The sequence below is a fragment of the Lactuca saligna genome, chromosome 5 (genome assembly GCF_052625555.1).
Source record: "Lactuca saligna cultivar CGN05327 chromosome 5, ASM5262555v1, whole genome shotgun sequence".
NCBI classification, from domain to species: domain Eukaryota; kingdom Viridiplantae; phylum Streptophyta; class Magnoliopsida; order Asterales; family Asteraceae; genus Lactuca; species Lactuca saligna.
The window spans coordinates 128,047,059-128,069,316 of record NC_136421.1 but is presented as its reverse complement, the minus strand read 5'-3'; the positions used below and the strand labels follow the sequence as shown (position 1 = coordinate 128,069,316).

Below are 22,258 nucleotides of genomic sequence, written 5' to 3'. Positions count from 1 at the left end.
AGTACAGAGGCTGAGATAGCTGAAATGAGTCAGATACCATATGCTTCTGCTATGGGCTCGATCATGTATGTTATGACTTGTACTCGCCCTGATGTGGCCTTTGCTTTGAGCATGGTGAGTAGATATCAAGAGAACCCTGGCAAGGCACACTGGACAGCGGTAAAGAACATTCTCAAGTATTTGCGGAGGACTAAGGACTGGGTCCTTACCCTCGGAGGCAGTGATGACTTGAGAGTGGAAGGATATAGTGATGCTAGCTTCCAAACTGATAGGGATAATTTTCGCTCTCAGTCAGGCTGGGTCTTTATCCTAAATGGAGGAGCTATTACTTAGAAAAGTTCCAAGCAGGAGACAGTAGCTGATTCGACTTGTGAATCAGAGTACATAGCAACAAGCGAGGCAGCAAAAGAGGCGATATGGCTAAGGAACTTCATCGGAGACCTTGGAGTTGTACCAGCTATAAAGGATCCAATGGAAATTTTCTGTGACAGTGAAAGTGCGGTTGCTTTGGCGAAAGAACCAAGAGATCACAGGAGATCTAGGCACATTGACAGAAAATATCATTTCTTCAGACATAGAATAGAAGAAGGACTCCTCATGGCAAAGAGGGTATCATCAAATGAGAACCCGACGGATCCCCTCACGAAGGGACTGAGCAGGGTTAAGCATTTACAACATGCAAGGCGCATTGGGATGAAGGATGATATTAGTTTCAATAATTAGATTCCTGAAACTTGTAAAATGTAATTGACATTTGATGATAAATAAAAGTTGTTATTTATTTATGAGTAAGGTGTTACTATCTTATGTTGATTTTTTACTATGTTTCAATTTTGCATGTTTTTACTTCCAAAATAATTATGTTATGGTATATATCATATTATTCAAACCATCCACAGTCATTCAAACTTTGGAAGTAAGTATTGATTTTAAGACTGTCATGAATTTGGCTTGTACGATTTGTCTAAAGTGCTTTGGACAATGCAATGGTTGCTACAACATTCATGAGTACTCATAAGGGCTGAGTATTGGATTCAATCCACGCTCACTTGTATCACTTCATGGAATTTATCTCGAGTGATCGTGAAACGGTAATATCATATAGATCTTCAAACCTAGAGATATGAGTTGTTGACTATGAATTGGTTATTCATTGATTGTACGAAAACGCATTGGTAAATCGATGTTATAAAACGTGCCTTTGTGAGTAATTCAACAAGTAGTTAGTACAAGCATATCAGTCGAAGTTTATCTGTTCCTTCTAGAAATAGAAACGATATCTAGGCCCCTCGATGATTTGGTTTTGACCCATGTACCAGGCCCGGTTAGAACCTAATTGATGTATTCAATTTAGTTCTATGTCGAAATAAATCGGAGATCGAGAAACAAATGTTGGACAATAAGTAAGACCATGTTCCATGTGTTTGTCCGGCTGATATCATGAGAGAAGAGGATTATATGATCACTTATCTTAAATGGCGTATCATCATCATCTCAGTTCCGAGAGACTTTGAAAGAGCTACGATTGTTGGTCGGATTTTGAAGTCATATTTGCAAATATAGTTATTAGACTTATCCAAGTGGGAGACTGTTGAACTTGACCCGACCCAGCATGGTCCATTTGGGTTGCATGGCATTGCAATACTTGGATAGACTAAATGAGAGAATAAGGCACTTATGATTATTAATATATTATAAGTTCTAATATATTAATAATAGTATTATTTAATTAGTATTTGATCAAGTATTAATCTAGTATTAATTTGGTGATCAAAGTGAGACTAATTAAATATTTAAGGGTTGATTATGACAATCATCAATTCTTTTATGGTGGATTAATGATCCATGGTTTATGGGTGATGGATGTAACCATTTGGAGCTCCATGGATAGTCCATGGGAGTTACAAACCCATGGGTCATGAGAAATGAAGAGTCATGATAATTATGGGTCTTCTTAATGAAACCCTAATTGTGACACCACTATAAAAGGAACCCTTTGGCTAGTAAAATCGGACCTAAGGAGGTGACTAGAGAGGGCATAACCAATTTTGAGTGCTACAAGTATTCTCTCAAGTTATTCCAAGTGTTGTGGTGTTGTGTGAAGCATTTGAGGCACAACATTTGGGGTGTTAGGATCACAAAGTCTTGAAGGAATCCAAGCAACAACAAGGTATGTATTTCTACTAGTTTTATGTTTTATGTAATCCCCATGCCATGCTAGTTAGGAAATAACCTTGAAAAAGAAATTTGCATGTATATAGAGAAAACATAGATTCAAGGTTATTAGGGTTGCATGTACACTTAGGAAGTGTTAGAATGCTCAAAACCCATTATTCTATTCATACAATTTTAATAATCAACTGTATTATTTTTAAAAATAAACTTTAGTCTATGTAATGAAATCTCTTATTGTTCATTTTTTTTAATATTTTTTTTACACTTTTTATCTTTCATTGTCACCTACAGGGAAGTAGAATTCAAGCAACAATAAAAAAAATCGTATTCCTGTATTTGAATCCCTATTCGATGAAGGAGCTGTCCGGGAGATCAGTAACTTCGCTATGGATAGCAATGAAAGCAAATACATGCTTGTCCCTCATAAACATAAAATCAATTTCTACAAAACCACAAAAGTTCGTGTATCCAATGATTTTGTTGATACAATAGATCCTTATCATTTTATCTCTTTCCCAGATTTGCTAGTCAGGAACTTTGACACTTGTGTTGCATTTGGTATGTTATGTTGTTCGTTTAACTTATTTCTATACTTCAATTATTAATGTAGTACACATTTGGATTATTATTACTAATTTATTAAATTTTTTCACATAGATTTTCTAGGTGAAGTTGTGTCAACTGATCCCATGCGAGTCATTGTTGAGTATGGAAGAGAGAAAAGGTTAATGAATCTGGTTGCTTAGGATTTAAGGTACACATTCGTATTATTATTACACATTCCCCCGTTTATATTTATCTTTCATTAATAACCACCATGCATATTTAGTGCTACGAGAATTGCAGTCGCTTTGTGGGGCAGTTTTGCAATGAAGCTGACTACTTACATTTCACAACATAATAATGACACTGCTCCTGTTATTATCCTGCTATGTTTGGCCAAACTCAAAATTTGGGGTGGTAAGTGTTTTTTACAGCAAATTATCATTTCAACTTCAAAGTAATTACTGACAATATTATTTTACTTTTTCTTGCAGGTCAGCCTCAAGTTGGTAATTGTTTGTTTGGGTCTAGATTGCATATAAATGATGATATGCCTCAGATTTTGGAGTTCAAATCAAAGTATGTTATTTACCATATTTAACACATTTATCTTACTAAATCATTACTTTTGTTGAATAACCTCACTTTTTTGTTTATGTAGTCTTAATGCTTTGGATACGAATGTTGAGTCTTCTAGCCGTACATCCCATATCATAATTAAACCTACGTTGGGCAAAAGACCATTTTTCACTCCCCATATTAAGTCCCAACAAGGTTGACCAAAAGTCAAAATGGTCAAAAAGTCAATACTCAACATATTTGACTTACGCCATGCATAATTGATCTGTGCCTATCATAAAGCTACACACTGAGTATAGAGGTTTCACCCTGTATAGAGCCCCTAATCCCATAAACTTCTAATAAGCTCTTAATACAACAAGCCAAACTCTCAAACTTCTAGATCCGATCTAAATGAATGTCTTAATGTATAAAGTCTCTAACTTTGTCCCTTTGCATGGCCAAGATGAACACACAACCAAACTCTAAGTCAAAGATGACTCCTTTTGCTTAACAACTCATGCATGGATGGATAAGAATACTCAAACTCTCATTTTTATGAATCTAAAACCAAAAAATTTCCAGAAGCGGGCATTCAAATGGTCTGGAGTAACCCATACTTACCAAGACCAAGGTTAAGGGATAAAAAGCATAAAAACCCATGTGCTAAGTAGATATAACAAAAGGAACTAGAAGATGCAAGCTTTATACCATATGGACATAGGTGATGAAGTGCAAAGTCTGGATCTACAAATTTTGGAGCTCACACTTTCTTCTCTAATGCAATCCTTCTTCAAGAATGCACACAAAAATCACACTAGTGCTTCCTAAACTCACAATTGGTGGCTAGGGTTTCAAAGGAATGATATGAGGTGATGGAGACTGGTTATGGGAAGGTTCCGAAGAAGTTAGATCCCTTAAATAATGCTCAAAACCTTAGGGTTAGTGTTTTGATCGGCAGCGACTACGCCCTACTTACCAAAATCTATGCAATGCATAAATCATTAAATTCATGATCTGATTTCAGCATCTATGCCATGCGGAGCTCTCCTAAGCCCTGCATAGGACAAAATCCCAACCTCCCAATTTAACTTCCAAAAACCATAACTTCTTCGTTTCAACTCCGTTTTCGACATTTTTTAAATGCACAAAAAGGTATTGAAGAGCCCCACAATTATATCTAGTTACTTTTGGATTAACACGTGTCGAACTAAAACCATAATCCATGAAAGAAGCCCAACATAAAACTTTTCGCATTGTACTCTTCGGTTCTATCACACAAACCAAGGGCTTATATCTCATAACCAATATTATCAACCTCTAATAAGGTCCAAACTTCTCTTCCTCAAAGTTCAAAGCCTTTACATTATCAAATTATGGTCCATCAATCCTGAATGATGGAATATCCTGAAATAGGTTTTTACAACTCTCCCCCACTTAAATTAGATTTCAACCTTGAAATCATTCCTTACTACTTCCTCTACCGCACCAGTCGAACTAGATAGAACTTCTTGAATTCCAATTAAGACTGAGAAGTCATCTCACACCGATGACCGCCTACCAAAACTGATATCGAAGACCAATATCAGTAGAAATTACATACCCTAATGAAGAACGAACCTTAACATTTTGACCTCAGTTATCAAAAGCAAAACCCAACTGTCCTGCCCAAAAATGGAAAACCCTAAACCATGATTAACTTCCTGTCGGACATAACTATTCCATACCACATCCATATAGACTCCACTTCACAAACTAAGCATAATGAATAGCTTCGACCCTGAATTATCTTGCTGATAACTTGGAAAAACAGAATCCCTGACCATTCATCACTGTCAAAACGTTGCATCCGAACATAAGGTGACTCCCAACGTGATTATCAACCATTGGTGCCAAACCAATACATAACCCACATCCTGATAAGCAAAAATTTAAATATTCAATCTATCCAAAACCTCCTGATTCCATGCTGACTTTTTATAAATTAGGATTGAAAGTCCTTAATCGCTCACCAAGACTGAGAATCTCACACATAGTCACACAACGAGACTCTATGCAAGAGTCTAATTGATAAAGGCTACCCTAGCCTATCTATAATACAGATCCAACCTATTGATCGTTGAGCATCCCTACTCCACACTTCTTCTCACACCCCACCTATGCCACACACAGTCGAGTTCCAGCATCATGAGTCATAGACTTACTAATTCAAAATACAATGTGACACCATTTATTCCACTAGAATGTTAAGATTACAGATCAATGTGATCTCGCAACCCTTCCATTATTGGCATGTAAATTTACAACAAAAGCCACATGCCTGAGCATGACCTCAATTATATGAATGGTACACTCACCGAAGATAACATAACCAATCAGACCTCACCTACAAATCTCACCCAAGCTACCATGAGCAAACGAGCCTTACCAATGGGTCTCGCCTAAATTAGCATAACCAAACGGTCCTCGCTCTCAATCAGAAGTTATACAAATCTAACCACCGATACACATATAACGTGCCCCCTACCTAAACCAGTATCCTGGGAATTTATAGCCAAAATCACATGCCCTGTGCTTGACCTCAAGCGTTTGAATGGTTCGCTCACCCAAGATAACATAACCAATTATGCCTCACCCCCGGGTCTCACCCAAGCTACCATAACCAAATGGGCCTCGCCTATGGGTCTCACCCAAATTAGCATAAACAAATGGGCCTTACTCCTAATCAGGAGTTAAACAAGTCTAACCACCGATACAACTCTAACAATCCTCCTACCTAAAAACAGAGTCACAAAATAATAATAAAAGGCTTGACTCAACCCGAACAAAGGTTATGATCCCCTCACAGTCTCAAAACCCTCTCTTGTAATGGCCAAACTCATCCTAGTGGATATTACAAATAACCCACATTCTTTACATACTTCCATAATAGCCATGGGCCCAGCCTATAGTCTTGCCGATTGTCCACAATACCGAGCCAAAAATCAACATCAGTTGAAACCCTAACCTGCTTAATAAAAATCAGGTGTTCGGGTCGTGCTTCGAACCCCAAAGCCTTCGTCAGACAAGAACAGGTGGAAACCCTCAACTTAAACCTAGTCACGGACCTATAATGTGCTAGTACGATGCTTCACATCCTTGGACAACATAACTTGAACCTTCAACATTTTTCTCCCTGAATACAACCGAACAATGAACATTATTCCAGGCATAAACTCCAAATCATGAAAAAACTAGAATTGGCTCTTCACCTGCCCTATAATATGAAATTTTACATTGATTCTCACTACGAAATATTCCCCTTAATCTAAACGATTCTCCTGCATTTGGATTTAGATGCACTCTACCAACCTCATAAACATTGGATTTCCAAACCATCTCACAACCAAACTATTCCACCACTATCATCGTAAGCTTACAAGAAATAAGATTCCAAGACCAAACAATCCAGGGTACACCCGTCCCAGAACCAGGTTAAATACTTTACTGCTCTTGGCAAAACTTTTTCGAATCCCAAGCACCTTCCCTAGATACAATTCCAAATCCTTGTACAACTTCTATTGATGAAAAAGAATGAATAAACCAAATATCAAAATAGATAGATAACCAAAAGGACAACTCACTTGCTACTGGGCGAAACCTAAGCAAGCATACATCAACCATGCTCTCAAGGTATGAATCCGATAACGACTATCATTAGACCCGTGATCTGACCAATCCTTCATTGCTTTGGAACTAAGAATAATCCCTAAGAACCCTAAATTCAAATCCATTATGCTCGCACTGTAACTTCCTCAGACTCAATGCATGGAAACCATAAAATCAATCTGAATATCGATTCTTCAAGAAGAATACTCTTCCTCCACTTAAGGCTTCCCCTACCATTAGTCAACATCTCCCACATGGAAGCCTAAAACTAGCTCATCTAACTACCCTCTAAGCATGGATCTCGTTATGAAAAATGGTATATGATATTATCTCGAATGGTAATAATCACACAAAATAAAGAAACTATGATCCTTAATTGGAAACTCAACTGTAACAACATCAGATGGAACTCAGGTCTCTTTGGCCTGCAACTGAAATGCTTGGCTCCTCACCATTGGAGCCTCCACTCTACACTCACTGATATATATGTGATCCTTAGTGTAGTTAGAGTAGGTACCATCATTTCTCCACTCACCAACCTCAGATAGTAAGCCTTCTTGTGTCCCACCTGACTATAGTGAAAACAAATCTGACTCGACCTCGAGGATAATCCCTGCTAAAATGACCAGTCTCGCCATAACTTAAGCAACCCGTCCATTTCTCACGATAGCTCCCCTCATGAGTCCTCCCGCACTTGGCATAATGGCCTTAACCATGATGGCCTCTCTATTCTAGATCCTCAATCTTAGGCATTTTTTCATGGCCCACTATGGTCTGAATCTGCTCCGACCAGCGCTTCGATTGAAGTTGTAGCTCAATTTCCTGCTCCCGGGCTCCAACAATCATATCATCCAAAGTCTTGCATCTTGACGGGCTCACAAACTCACAAATACCATCCTGCAACATATCATGAAACCTCGTATTGTTCATCTCCTCATCCGCAACGAACTGCAAAACTAATAAAGCCCTCTCCCTGAACTTGTCAGTGATATCCACCAAGGTCTCTATTGTCTAGAGAAGGTCCCAAAAACTCCCATGGAAAATATTTCACCTTATTAGCCAGTGAAAACTCTTCCTTGAATCTCAACACAAAATATGCCCAAGACATGGTTGTTACAGCCTTAGCTCTAAGAGAATAACCAATATCATCCCACCAGTCGCAAGATCTATCCCTCAGACGGAAAGATACAAATCCTAAATTTGATACCACATGGTAGAAAATTCTATGTTAAGCATTATCCATAACATAATTTCACCACATACTAGCAATAAGGTCCTTTTCACCGAAGAACTCTTGGGCTTTGTAAGCCTTAAACTCTCAAATAGAGAGAGAGAGAGAGAGAGAGAGAGAGACCGAATCTGACCGGCCACAACCTTTGCTTGAAAATCCCCAATCCGCTCATCCAACAGCTCCATTATCCCCTCCTTGATGGTACCAAACATCATAGGTTTCATATCCATAATACCGCGAGTGATCTTAGATGAAACCAACTTGCGAATCCTTTCATCAATCGGCTAAACACCAGAGCCTGAACCAGAACAAGAACCTCCTCCAGAAGTTCTAAACACCATACTAAAAGGAAACCATACAATGACCTAAACATACCGAAAGAATCCTCATTCCTCAGGCCTCTTAGAATCCACGTAACTTTCCCTGATTCGAGTACGGGTCCTATACTTTCAGTAGTACATGCCTAATACTACCTTCCAAACATATCCATACTTTCCTCAAGAATAATCCTAAATCCTCTATGTTACCTTCTCATACTGATATTCCTAATATCTGCTAACAACATACTGATCACACTTCCACACTTCCTAGGCTCTCCTAGGATCTATCACCTCACCCTGCTATCAACTATTGAAAGACTCCTACTAATGTCACCTAACTACTTCATGGATACAATTACATGCAACATAACTTAAATAATCCTCTAACTAAAACCTTAACCTCACAACAGTTGACCTCAAACAAGAGCAAAATAATAGGGCCAAATCAATCACTCTAAGATTGTTTAACCTTTGCAACATGAAACCTAACATATTCATTTAAAAGTTAAATTGTATCAATATTATTCCTACAAAACACAAAGCAAGAAACATGCAAGAAGTATAATTCAATTGGGAATAGGGCATCATAAAGATCAGACTGTCCTCACACATAATTCTTGATTATCACACCCCTAGCCGAGGCAGTAGAACATGTCGACTTGTGTGACTTAGTTTATGGATTATGTAACATCCTGACTCTCAGGTATTATATTTATATATTTATTTTTTGGATTTAATCAGTGACTCGATGAGTTGTGTGCCCGACTCATCGAGTAGAGTTGGATTGGTCACGTGGGTTTAATGACATCTCGACGAGTCAAGGACCCGACTCGCCGACTTGGCGTTGTGTGAGGAAACCCTAAATCCTTGGGTTTGTGTCCTATTTAAAGGGCCTTAATCCCTCATATCCGCCTCCCTCATCTCCCTTGAGCCTTGTAAAAACCCCTAATCGAGTTTTAGCTTGTTGTGTGAGAAGGAGAGGCTATCTTGAGCATTTTAGTGCACTTAGAGAGAAGAAAAGGAAAGCATCAAGGCTTGGAGTAAGGAGGGATGTTTGCATCTAGAGGTTCTCAGTGGATCGCTTCTTTTTGAGGTAAAAAGATGTAATCTTGATCATTTTTCTTGTGAGATCTTAGTTCGGGGAGTTCTAGGGCTTTTCCCCATCCTTTTTGTCTTATTGAGTATGTTGAGTAGATCTTGAGTTTGAAACCTAATATCTGAAATGTAGGAGCTCTTGGGAGCCCAAAGACCCAAGCTTTATGGATTTAGTGGCAAACCTATGAGTACTAAACCCTTGTTGGAGCTTGTATTAGCATTATGGAGCAAATATGTCACACATGAACGTAAAGATCGAAGCTTTACGTGACATTCGACCCTTAGGAGACAAGATCTAGATTTTGGAGAGGTGGATCTGCCTTAAAACGTCTTAATGAGAATGCATACTAAATGGACTCTCTGAATCAATGAGTTGACACGACAAGTCAGCTAGGGTTTTCCCCGATGAGTCTGGACATGGGTAACTCGGTGAGTTGTCCACTCGGTGAGTTGATGAGACAACTCAAAGAGTTAATTTGGGTTTTCACGATGTTCTGATGGAACGATGGGGACTCGACGAGTCACATAGCTGCACTCGATGAGTCAGATCAACATGGACAGTTAACTCGAGTTTTAACTTCATTTGATTTTAGGGTTTGGTCAAGGTAGGGATTATGGGGACCATAGATGGGTAAAATAGTCTTTTACCCATTCCAAGAGTTTGAGAGAGAGAATAACTTAGTTTTTTTAGAGTCGTGATTTAAATGTTAATTAGAAATAATTATCTTATGTGTTAGGCGAAGGCTAGTTCGATATTCATGTACGAGATTATTTACTTGCTTGCTTACGAGCTGAGTCTTATCACTATACTTACCTAGAGTGGTAATATTTGTGTGACCAGAGGGTCTTATGTGTTTATATTGAGTATTGTGATATCCTGCATTATGTCTTTTTGATTTATGTTGTTTATTAGCTTACTGAGATAGGACCGGAGGGTCCACCTGAGTTGTGGGACTGGAGGGTCCTGCTGAGACACATTGATCGGAGGGTCTTATTTGAGCATAGCCATGAGAGGCTAATGAGATATTTGTGGTATTTTGGGGAACTCACTAAGCTTCATGCTTACCGTGTTATGTGTTATGTGTTTCAGGTACCTTTCAAGGTCACGGGAAGGCACCGGCTTGATTGTACATACACAAGTTGGAGATTTGTATTTGGAGGATCCTGGATGTGTTATAACAACTTTGAACATGTTTTTTGATAACTTGATATAAACTAAGAATTTTTGTGATTTTGCTAATGAGATTAATGTGATTTTAAATGAAAATTTTGTTTGAAAATTTACGGTGTTACACGTTGGTATCGGAGCCTTGGTTTGAGGGATTCGGGTACATCTCCGTGTGTTTCTGGACTCAAACTGAGGATTTGAGAAAAAAATTCAAAAGAAAAGATTTTTCTAAAATGAGAAAGAGTTGAAAGAGAAAAACTAGTTTGAGCAGTGTGTATAATCAGCCAGGGCCCGAAACGGTGATTTCCCAAAATACCCTTACTTAATTGTGTTATGAGATATTTATGTGATGCTAGGGATGCATGCTAGAGGATAGGCTAGCTATTTCATATTTAGGGATAGAGTTGCCTGATTTGAGATGCCTTAGCCTAGGAGATGTTGTTATCTGATATTAGAATATACGTTGATTAATGGTATCTAGTAAGAATCACTTAGAGAGAAAGTTCTAAGTTGAGGGATAATCTAGGAGAGATACCTAGATGAGCATCTAAAAGGTCTATTGAGAGGGTAGTCTATTAGTCGTGAGATTTAGAGTACTTGTGAATTGGGATCCTAGGAGGAGAACTTGGGGTGACTATAGGTTGGTGTGGAAGGTAGTATTGGGCCCGTACTACTGAACGCATCAGACCTGTATGCAACCCAAGTAAGAATCCTTAGGATGCTATGGAATAAGTAGGGACGGGTTGTCGAGTGTGAGTATGCTCGAACAAGTCTTTGATGATTTTTTTGTTGTGTTTCAAAGACATCATGGTGGGTAGACGCCTCAACCCCGGGAGCAGTGGGACTAGTGATGATGAGATTTGCAAGATGATTCATGAGGAGGTGGCCGCCACCATCCGAGAGGAAATTTAAGAGATGTTTGGGTCTATTAAGACCACACTGATTGAGACATTTCACCAGCGATATGCTGCTGTTACTGAGGCAGTTGTTGCTGCAGCCACCGCAGCTGTCACCATTACTAGGCCACAAGGAGGTGACTCATTGTTATTCCGAGAGTTCAGCAACACAAAGTCACCATAGTTCGATGGGACACAGGATCCGATTGCTACCCTGAGATGGATCTCTAATATTGAGGCATGCTTTTACATGTGCTCATGCCTTGATCATTTGAGAGTTCGGTTTGCACTGAACCAGCTTTGCTTGGGGGAGACAGACTGGTGGAAGTTTGAGACAACCAATTTTACTCCTGTAGACCATGATGTAGTAATTTGGGAGAGGTTCACGCAGTTGTTTCGAGACGAGTATGTTACCCTGGTGGAGAGGGAACGTTTGGCACATGAGTTTCTGTCTCTCAAGAAATACACAGAGTCAGTGACTGAGATTATGAGGATGCTCCACGAGAGGACGTTGTTGTACCCTAAGCACGTGTCCACTGAGCAGGCACATGTGAGCCGATATCTGAGCATACTAAGGTAGGATATACGAGAGTTCATGGCGAACTCATCATACCGGACATTGGCTGATCTTCAGACCAATTCCAGGCAGAGGGAGATTGAGCTAGATTTACATACCACGGAAGAGGAGGAGTCTCGGGGTACGGAACGGAGACCAGTGTAGTCACAGATAACGATGATGCGGGCTAAGCCCACTGATACGAGGTCTGGGGGTAAGAAGGGCCAGACTTGTGGAAAGTGCGGCAAGAGTCACAAGGGATCGTGCCGAGCGTGGATTTTCTACAAATGTGGCAAAGAGGGGCACATTGCGAAGGATTGCCCCAAGGGGTTTGCAGTTTGTTTTCACTATAACTAGACTGGTCATCGGAAGGCTGAGTGCCCCCAGCTCCTTTAGGGATCGGTACAGGGATCTGCACCTGTTTCTTTACATGCTACTGAGAGTCAAGTATTGAAGATTGATACATCGAGGGTTCATGGGAGAGCCTTTCAATTGACAACGGAAGAGGTCCGCATAGCACCTGACCTCGTGATTGGTACGTATTTCCTTATTTATGTTATTTTGAGATATGTTGCGCTTATAGTGTGTTGTGGATAGGTACTTTCCTTCTGATTTATGTCCCTGTTTTGGTTTTATTTGACTCGAGTGTGAGTCGATCCTTCATGTCTTTAGTTTTAGTCGTCACATCAGTATCCGACGTGAGGCATTGAGTCGACCTTTGAGGGTTTCTATAGAGAACAAGCATGGGGTTTTTGCTACTTATATGATCCGTGGGTGTGTACTCGAGATTTTTGGTGTTGAGTTCCCGATAGACCTAATACCAATCGCGATGGGTGATGTTTGTGTCATAGTGGGCATGGACTGGTTGAGTCGGTTTGGAGCTGTGAACGATTGCGAGCATCATACGGCGACCATACGAGACCCTAGTGGGGGAGTGCTTATGGTGTATGTTGAGGGTACCCGATCTAGATCCGCTTTCTGCTCTGCTGCTAGAGCGAGACAGAGTCTACAATAGGTTTATATGGGCTTTTGGCATACGTGATGGATATGCGGGTTGCTACTGAGAGGCCGACTTCTATCACTGATATTCTGATAGTGTAGAGTATCCGGATGTTTTTCCCAAGGATTTTTCAGGTGTGCCTCCCGAGAGGTGGGTGGAGTTCTGGATTGATTTGATTCCTTGACCGATGCCTATTGCCAAGGCACCTTATAGCCTTGTGCCACCAGAGATGCAAGAGTTATCCTCATAGCTCCAAGAGCTACTGGGGAAGGGTTTTATCAGATCGAGTAGCTCACCGTGGGGAGCACCAAATCTTTTTTGTCAAGAAAAAGGATGGTTCACACCGGATGCATATTGATTACCAGGAGTTGAACAAGCTGACGGTCAAGAACCATTATCAAGTATCAAGGATTGACAATTTATCCGATCAGTTCCAGGGGGCGTCTTGGTTTTCCAAGATTGATTTGAGATATGGATATCATTAGATGAGAGTCAGCGAGGAGGATATCCAGAAGACGGCCTTTAGGACTCGTTATGGGCACTACAATTTCGTGGTGATACATTTCAGACTCACTAACGCACCCGCAACGTTCATGGACCTCATGAATCGGGTGTGCAAGCCTATGTTGGATCGATCTGTGATCTTGTTCATCGATAATATTTTGGTGTATTTGAGATCCAGAGACAAACATGAGGACCATCTTAAAAAGATTCTTGGAGTACTGAGGACGGAGAGGCTTTATGCCAAATTCTCCAAGTGTGATTTTTGGTTATGAGAGGATGAGTTCCTAGGACATCTCATTAATTAGAATGGTATATTGGTCGACCCGGCCAAGACTGAGGTAGTTATGAGGTAGGAGGTGCTGAGATCCCTGTACGAGATCAGGATTTTTCTGGGTTTGGTCGTCTACTATCAGAGATTTATCACAGATTTCAACAAGATTTTCATCCCTCTCACCAGATTGACCCGGAAGGGTGTTATTTTTACTTGGGGGCCCGAGCAGCAAGACTCATTTGAGACCCTTCACCAGAGATTCAGTGAAGCCCCAGTGTTAGCCCTTCCCGAGGGAGTGGAGGAATTTTAGGTTTATTTTGTTGCATCTATATCCGAGATGGGTGCGGTGTTAATGCAGAGGGGGAATGTGATACCATATGTATCGAGAAAGTTGAAGCCTCATGAGATGAGGTATCCCACCCACGACCTAGAGCTAGAGCCAGTAGTGCTCGCTCTCAAGGTCTTGCGCCACTACCTATATTGAGTATGGTATATCATATATACGGACCACAAGAGCCTGAAGTACCTTATGGATTAGCCCAACCTGAATACGAGGTAGAGGAAGTGGTTGGATGTAGTGAAGGACTATGACTGTGAAATCTTATATCATCTAGGCAAGGCTAATGTAGTAGCCGACACCCTGAGCCGTAGATCTTAGATACTATTCGAGAGACCCAGGTAGAGGCTGTGAGACCGGAGAACCGCATAAAGGAGCGGGTGATTGGGAAGTTTTCCAAGTTTGATATGGACAGTCGTGGGCTTATGACTTTTCGAGGCAAGATTTGGGTGCCCTATACAGGTGGAGCTCATCGTATATTGATGGAGGAGGCACATAGATCGAGATTCTCGATCCACCTGGGTGCCACTAAGATGTATTTGGACCTGAAGAGAGATTACTGGTGGCCCTGTATGAAGAGGGACATGGCATGGGTAGTTGAGAGGTGCTTGACCTATCGTCGGGTTAAGGCGGAGCACTGGTGTCCACATGGCCCATTACAGCCTCTAGAGATTCCCCAGTGGAAGTGGGAGCAGATTTCGATGGATTTTATCACCAAGCTACCAAGGACCGTGCATGGGGTTGACGCAATATGGGTGATTGTAGACCGGTTGACGAAGAGTTCTCACTTCCACTCCATCAGTGAGAGCTCTTCTACAGAGAAACTGACCGAGATTTATGTAAGAGAGGTGGTAGCATGGCATGTATTGTCGACCTCGATAGTGTCAGATCAAGATGTACACTTTACCTCCAGGTTCTGGATGAAATTTCATGAGGAGTTAGGAACTCGATTGCATTTTAGTACCGCATACCACCTGCAGACAGACGGGAAGAGGGAGCGGATGATTCAGATGCTCGAGGACATGCTACGTGCATGTGTTATGGACTTCGAAGGAAGTTGGGACACCTATTTTCCATTGGCTAAGTTTACTTCCAACAACAGCCAACATTCCAGTATTGGCATGCCTCTCTTTGAGCTCTGATATAGGAGGAGGTGTCAGACTCCCATCTGTTAGGGAAAGGTGGGGCAGCGAGTAATGGGTGGCACTGAGATAGTGCTGAAGATAACCGAGTAGATTCAGTAGCTCAGACAGAGATTACTGACATCCCCAAGTCACCAGAAGAGTTACGCAGATCCGCAACGATCTGAGCTAGAGTTACAGGTTGGAGATTTTGTCCTTATGAAGGTATCCCCATGGAAAGGGATGATCCGATTCAGGAAATGATGCAATTTGGGGCCCCGATACATTGGTTCTTTCAGATTGATCGCCAGAGTGGGTAGGGTAGCTTACTAGTTGGAGCTACCTACAGAGTTGAGTCAGATTCATAACACCTTCCACATGTCTCATCTGAGGAAGTGTGTGGCCGATGAGACGATGGTGGTACCATTAGAGGACATTTACGTGGATGCGAGCCTGAATTATATTGAAAGGCCGACAATGTTCTTGGATCGGAAAGTGAAGGTTCTGAGGAATAAAGAGGTGCCCCTAGTCCAGGTTCAGTGGCAACATCAGAAGGGATCCGAGTGAACGTGGGAGCCAGAGTCCGAGATGCACGATCAGTATCCAGAGTTTTTTCTAGAGCATGACTTCGAGGGGGAAGTTTGATTCTAGTGGGGGAGAACTGTAACATCCCGACTCTCAGGTATTACACTTATATATTTATTTTTGGGATTTAATGAGTGGTTCGATGAGTTGTGTGCCCGACTCGTCGAGTAGAGTTGGATTGGTCGTGTGGGTTTAATGACCAACTCGACGAGTCAGGGAGCTGACTCGCCAAGTTGGCACTGTTTGAGGAAACCATAAATCCCCGGGTTTGTGTTCTATTTAAAGGTCCTTAAGCCCTCATTTCCACCTCCCTCATCTCCATTGATCCATGTGAATAACCCTAATTGAGTTTTAGCTTATTTTGTGAGAAGGAGAAGCTATCTTGATCATTTTGGTGCACTTAGAGAGAAAAAGAGTAAAGCATCAAGGCTTGGAGCAAGGAGGGACGTTTGGATCTAGAGGTTCTCAGTGCCAAGCTTCTGTTTGAGGTAAAAAGATGTTATCTTAATCATTTTTCTTGTGAGATCTTAGTTTGAAAAGTTCTAGGGTTTTTCCCCATCCTTCTTATGTTATTGAGTCCCTTGAGTAGATCTTGAGGTTGAAACCTTAGATTTTGATTGTAGGAGGTCTTGGGAGCCCAAAGACCTAAGCTTTATGGAGTTAGAGGCAAGTCTATGAGTACCAAACCCTTGTTGGAGCTTGTATTGGCATTATGGAGCAAATATGACAAGCATGAACGTAAAGATCAAAGCTTTAAGTGACATTCGAGCCTTAGGAGACTAGATCTAGAGTTTGGAGTGATGGATCTACCTTAAAACATCTAAATGAGAATGCAAACTAAATGGACTCTCTAAATCAATGAGTTAACACGACGAGTCAGCTGGGGTTTTCCCCGATGAGTATGGACATGGGTAACTCATCGAGTTGATGAGACAACTCGACGAGTTAAGTTGGGTTTTCATGCTGTTCTGAAGAAACAATGGGGACTTGGTGACTCATATAGATGCACTCGACGAGTCAGGTCAACATGGACAGTTGACTCGAGTGTTGACTTCTGTTGACTTTAGGGTTTGGTCAAGGCAGGGATTATGGGGACCATGAGTAGGTAAAATGGTCTTTTACCCATTCCAAGAGTTTGAGAGAGAGAATAACTTAGTTTATTTAGATTCGTGATTTAACTGTTAATTAGAGATAATTATCTTATGTGTTAGGCGGAGGCTAGTTCGATATTTGTGTATGAGATAATTTACTTGTTTGCTTAAGAGTTGAGTCTTCTCACTATGCTTACTTAGAGTGGTAATCTTTGTGTGACCGGAGGGTCTTATTTGTTTATATTGAGTATTGTGATATCCTACATTATGTCTTTGTGATTTATGTTGTGTATTATTCTAATCTTACCGAGTTAGGACCGGAGGGTCCATCCGAGTTGTGGGACTGGAGGGTCCCACTGAGACACATTGACCGAAGGGTATTATTTGAGAATAGCCATGAGAGGCTAATGAGATATGTGTGGTATTTTAGGGAACTCACTAAGCTTCATGCTTACCGTATTATGTATTATGTGTTTCAGGTACCTCTCAAGATCACGGGAAGGCACCGGCTTGATTGTACATATATGAGTTGGAGATTTGTTTTTGGAGAATCTCGGATTTGTTATGACAACTTTTGAGCATGTGTTTTGATAACTTCATATAAACTGAGGATATTTTTGATTTTGCTAATGAGATTAATGTGATTCTAAATGAAAATTTTCTTTGAATATATATAGGAAAACTGAATATGTGATCTTGTTTGAATATATAAATCAAAATTTTGTTTGAATATAATGAGATTATAGGAAAACTGAATATATATAGCACAACTATAATAACAAACAAAACTTCAATTGTATATCATCTTGATGTTTGAATACATTGATCTTATAGATAATACTATAGTGATGAAGTTCCTTAAACAGATAGGCAGACATAAAAAAACTGGTAAAGTAGATAGCTTGAAATCCATGACTAACATGTTGTCTGAATTGCTTGATTCCCGATTCCTTGAAAATACATGTAGTTTTGAGGGTCAACATAAGGTTGGTGAGAGTTACAGGTTTTCTGCTAACAACAGTGATACTTTTAAAAATTCTGAAAAATATTTTCTTTATAAGCAAAACCATAATTAAAACAGTGTATGTAACGAGTCTTTGAATAACCATTAAAAACCAAAAGATGTCTTTGCATAAGTAAATCTGAAAGACCCCAACTTTCATATTTTTGAAAGACCCAAACTTTCATACTTCACAATATTATTACTCCAAAACATGCAAATTTTTATATTCATAAAAGCAATATTTTACATTGATAAAGAGATTACAAACTACTGGATATAAACCGACTATTATAAAGTGTTATATATTACCTAACTACCCAGGATATATTAATTTATACAAACATAAACTGGAGTACAAAATTAGTATTACAAACTATTCTAAATCTTTCAACGGTATGTGATCATACTAGTTACTTATCACCTGCAATTGTTAAACATTGACAGGGTAAGCGGTGACGCTTAGTGAGTTCAATAATAGATACAATATAACGTTATGCCATATATATACTTCAATATGGCAGAAGCAAAGAGGAACAACAAAGACATATGTGAAATCATGTGACAAGCGTTCATATCAATCAAAGACTTTATTCAAAGATATACTTTTCAATGCTTGATATACATCAATAAAACATTGGCCCAAATGGCATAGAAGACATGCAATTTTTGATTAACATCTTGTTAGATTTCAGGCTTATAGTCTTGTCTAACCATTTGCCAATGTCATAGAATAGAAGTCATTCTCTTACGGAGACATGCTCTACATGGCTAGAGGCTACGTACCAGTACCAATGTGAATCTAAGTCTTTTCACTGATCACATGGTCAAAGGTATTACATTTGCTATAAACATAGCGAAAATAACACGGGAAAATAACCCGGAATAATATCACTGAAAAGCACATAGCACATATAACACATAACATACAATTGTTCCTATATATTCAACTCACTTTAAATTAACCAGGGGTTAAAATAAGAATTTGGACAGCACTGCAACTTTAAATATGACTTTCTATGTTGAAAACCGGGAGCTTAATTGAAAACCGGGCTCTGCGAAGGTCAGGCTTCAAAACCGAAAAGATAAATTTTCCGAGCTTCTTGGGAGTCTCGGGGCGTTTTTCGGGCTTAAAAAATAATATCGGGGCTTCAGGGGAAGTGGAAATAACCAAAATATGGAATAAGAGGTGAAAAAGTGCTAAAAATCCCACATTAGCCGGGAGGTCTCGCACCCCTAATATAGGTGCGAGCCTCGGATCCGAAGCAGGGAGAAGGAAGCACGTGGCTTGCATGAGAGGTTCGGCTGAGAAGGGTGACTCAGCGAAGCAGCTTGGTGGCAGTGAGGGAGAGGGACTCGCAAAGGGGGAAGGCGAGTCAGCAGCGAGGCTCGGAACAGGTGGCAGCTTCAGCGAGGCTCGGATTGGCTCCAACGATGCGAGGCGCGCGTCGGAAGGCTACTGGTTGCGACATCGATCGAATTCGGAAGCGGCACGCATCATACATGCAAGGGACCGATGCTCTGGGTGAACCGAACTGCGACGCGTGTCGGACACGAGGCGAAATCTCACGAGGCTAGCACTATTCATGCGAATTTTCTCGGAAGATGTGCCCCAAACTTCTAAAATCCATAACTTTCGCATACGAGCTCCGTTTTTTACGTTCTTTATATGCACACGTAGCTAAAATTACGCTCTACAACTTTCTTTTAGACTTTGTCGGCTAATTTTGAATTTAATTTTAATATTATTATTTTTAACAGACCGGGATAGGAAAATCCGTTAAAAATTCATAACTAATTCCTCCGACATCCGTTTTCGTCAGACTTTTTACCGTTGTACTACTAATGACGAGACCTTCAATTCTCGTCTAGGTTGTGTCGGCTAAAAACCACTCGATCTAAAATTCAAGTTTTTAGCTGTCTACTGCTAAGTTGAAACTTCTAAAAATCATAACTTCCTCATACGAAGTCAGATTTTGGCGTTCTTTTTATCGAATTTCTCGGTTTAATGAATACTACGACTTTCATTTAGATCATTAAGGCTAAAAAATAGTTTTATCAAAAACACACTTTTTACATCATTCGGCGTGTCGGTTTTATTGCGGATCTTCGATTGGTCATAACTTCTTCGTTATAACTCGGATTTCGACGAGGTTTTCGTCTGCAAGTTTCTAACGATATTATTTACAACTTTCAATAATAAAATTTTACTTATTTAAAATTTTATATTTTCACTAAATTTCACTATTTGGCTTTTAATTGGAATCTCATAAGACTTCCAATATTTTCTGAGTGATTCTAAACATAGTTTTACTTTATTTCTAGTAAAAACCATCTGCTAGAACTCAACACTCAATTTCACATAGTATTTCACAATTTTATTCATTACAAAACACGATTTCAAAACATGTATGTTACAAAATCCATACTTAAAATTGTGTTTGTAAAGAGTATTTGAATAACCATGGGAAACCAAAAGATGTCTTTGCATAAGTAAATCCATACTTCAAATTATTTTGAGAGAAACCAAATTCATGGTTTTGTAGAGAGTGAGAGAGTTTCTATTTAATGTTTATATTGAGTCATATAACCGAGCTATGTGACTAAGTGTACCCCTATAACACTTCATTCTACATCGTCGTAACGATAATAGATACTTATAACCCGCTTCGATTGATCGGTCGAGGTTGTAGCTAGAAACTGCGGGTAGGGATGTCAACCCAGTATAGATCTATACATACGTATCTCGCTTTGAGGATTAAGGATTATAGTAGTGTAGGTGTGCTAAGTGTTTAGACTTAGCTAATGAATAGTGTCTCACTATAAACCGCTTAACAAAGGTATTTGAATGGCTCTCAGTCCTAACTTATATATGGATAAGTCACTAGGCTTGATGATTTGCATAAAGTTTATAAAGTAGAGTATGTTTGGTTATTACATCAAGTGTAATTTACTCGTTTATATAAAAAGGTTCGTTTCAAAGTAGTGATCATAACTACATGTATATGTTCTAAGTTATAATCATTATAAATTATATATATATATATATGCAAAAATAAGGGAGACCATCTCATGCGGTCCTAGAGGACATCCTAAAAACTCTCGCCCATTGAATCAACATGGATACCATATGCTAATTGACGAAGTGTGGTTGTGTCTTTTTGTAAGGCAGTGAAACTCACCGAGAGGTTGTTGGAAAAAAACCCACACTTTTTAAATCTTCGATATAAAGGTTTGAACATTCTGAAACACCTTCAAAAGTTGTAACCTTAAAAAGCAGCATTATCGTCAAAGTAGTCTTGCATGAACCATTGCTGGGTTGCTTCATCGAGTCTCAAAATATATCTTCGTGTTCTCTGTTCAAAACTTTCAGATTCATCATTGCATAACGCGTTATACGTTTTTCTGCTATTTGAGTAGCACCAATAGTAGCATCAAACATAAATTAATATTCTTCAGAGGATGAAGATGATGATATTTTCTAGTGATTTTGAGAGAAAAAACAATTGAAAGATGTAAGAAATGGATTTGGGTTTGGAGATATAAGGGCTATGAGATTTTCCTCATATGTAAAAAAGAATATTAATATATATATATATATATATATATATATATATATATATATATATATATATATATATATAAGGAAGAGAAAGATAGTAAAAGATAGAGAGAGAAGATGTAGCGAGATCTTACGGTCTGCAGCCAAACCACTCTGTGAGAGTTGTTCCTCTTTGATATCGTGACAAGTGCGGTAGAACCGCAACCACACCCTTAAGTCTAATAAGCTTTTTTAAATGGAAGACTAGAACTTTATCCGTAGTTGATTATCTTATTTTTCTAAATTCGATATTTGAAAGCTTGGATATCGATTATATGTCATTGTTTAAAGTCCCTTAAACGATCTTACGATTAATAGAATCGTTAAGAAGTTGTTTATCAAGTGATATAAAGAAAGGTAAATAGGATATGTTGGAAGAACATGATGACTAGCAAAACAAACGATAGTTTTGGTATTACTATATTTTTCTTTTTTAAATGGATTTTATTGTTTAAGTTGATATAACAATTTCTTTAAAATAATAATGCTTTGTGGGTTTATGAAGATAGATGTATATTTAAATAGTACATACATTTGGTTTGTAACAGCCCGGATTCC

General features: G+C 39.4%; 1 protein-coding gene across 1 annotated transcript in view; it reads left to right on the top strand.

Annotated features, from left to right (window-relative positions):
- The first annotated feature begins 2,561 nt into the window (after positions 1–2,561).
- LOC145045704 (uncharacterized) overlaps positions 2,562–22,258 on the top strand; it is a 95,816-nt gene continuing 76,119 nt past the window's right edge. Inside the window, exons 1-5 of the mRNA XM_078994021.1 lie at positions 2,562–2,733; positions 2,833–2,899; positions 3,005–3,135; positions 3,213–3,297; positions 3,380–3,417. Coding sequence (XP_078850147.1) covers positions 2,562–2,733; positions 2,833–2,899; positions 3,005–3,135; positions 3,213–3,297; positions 3,380–3,417 — 493 coding nt within the window. The remainder of the gene's footprint in view (positions 2,734–2,832; positions 2,900–3,004; positions 3,136–3,212; positions 3,298–3,379; positions 3,418–22,258) is intronic.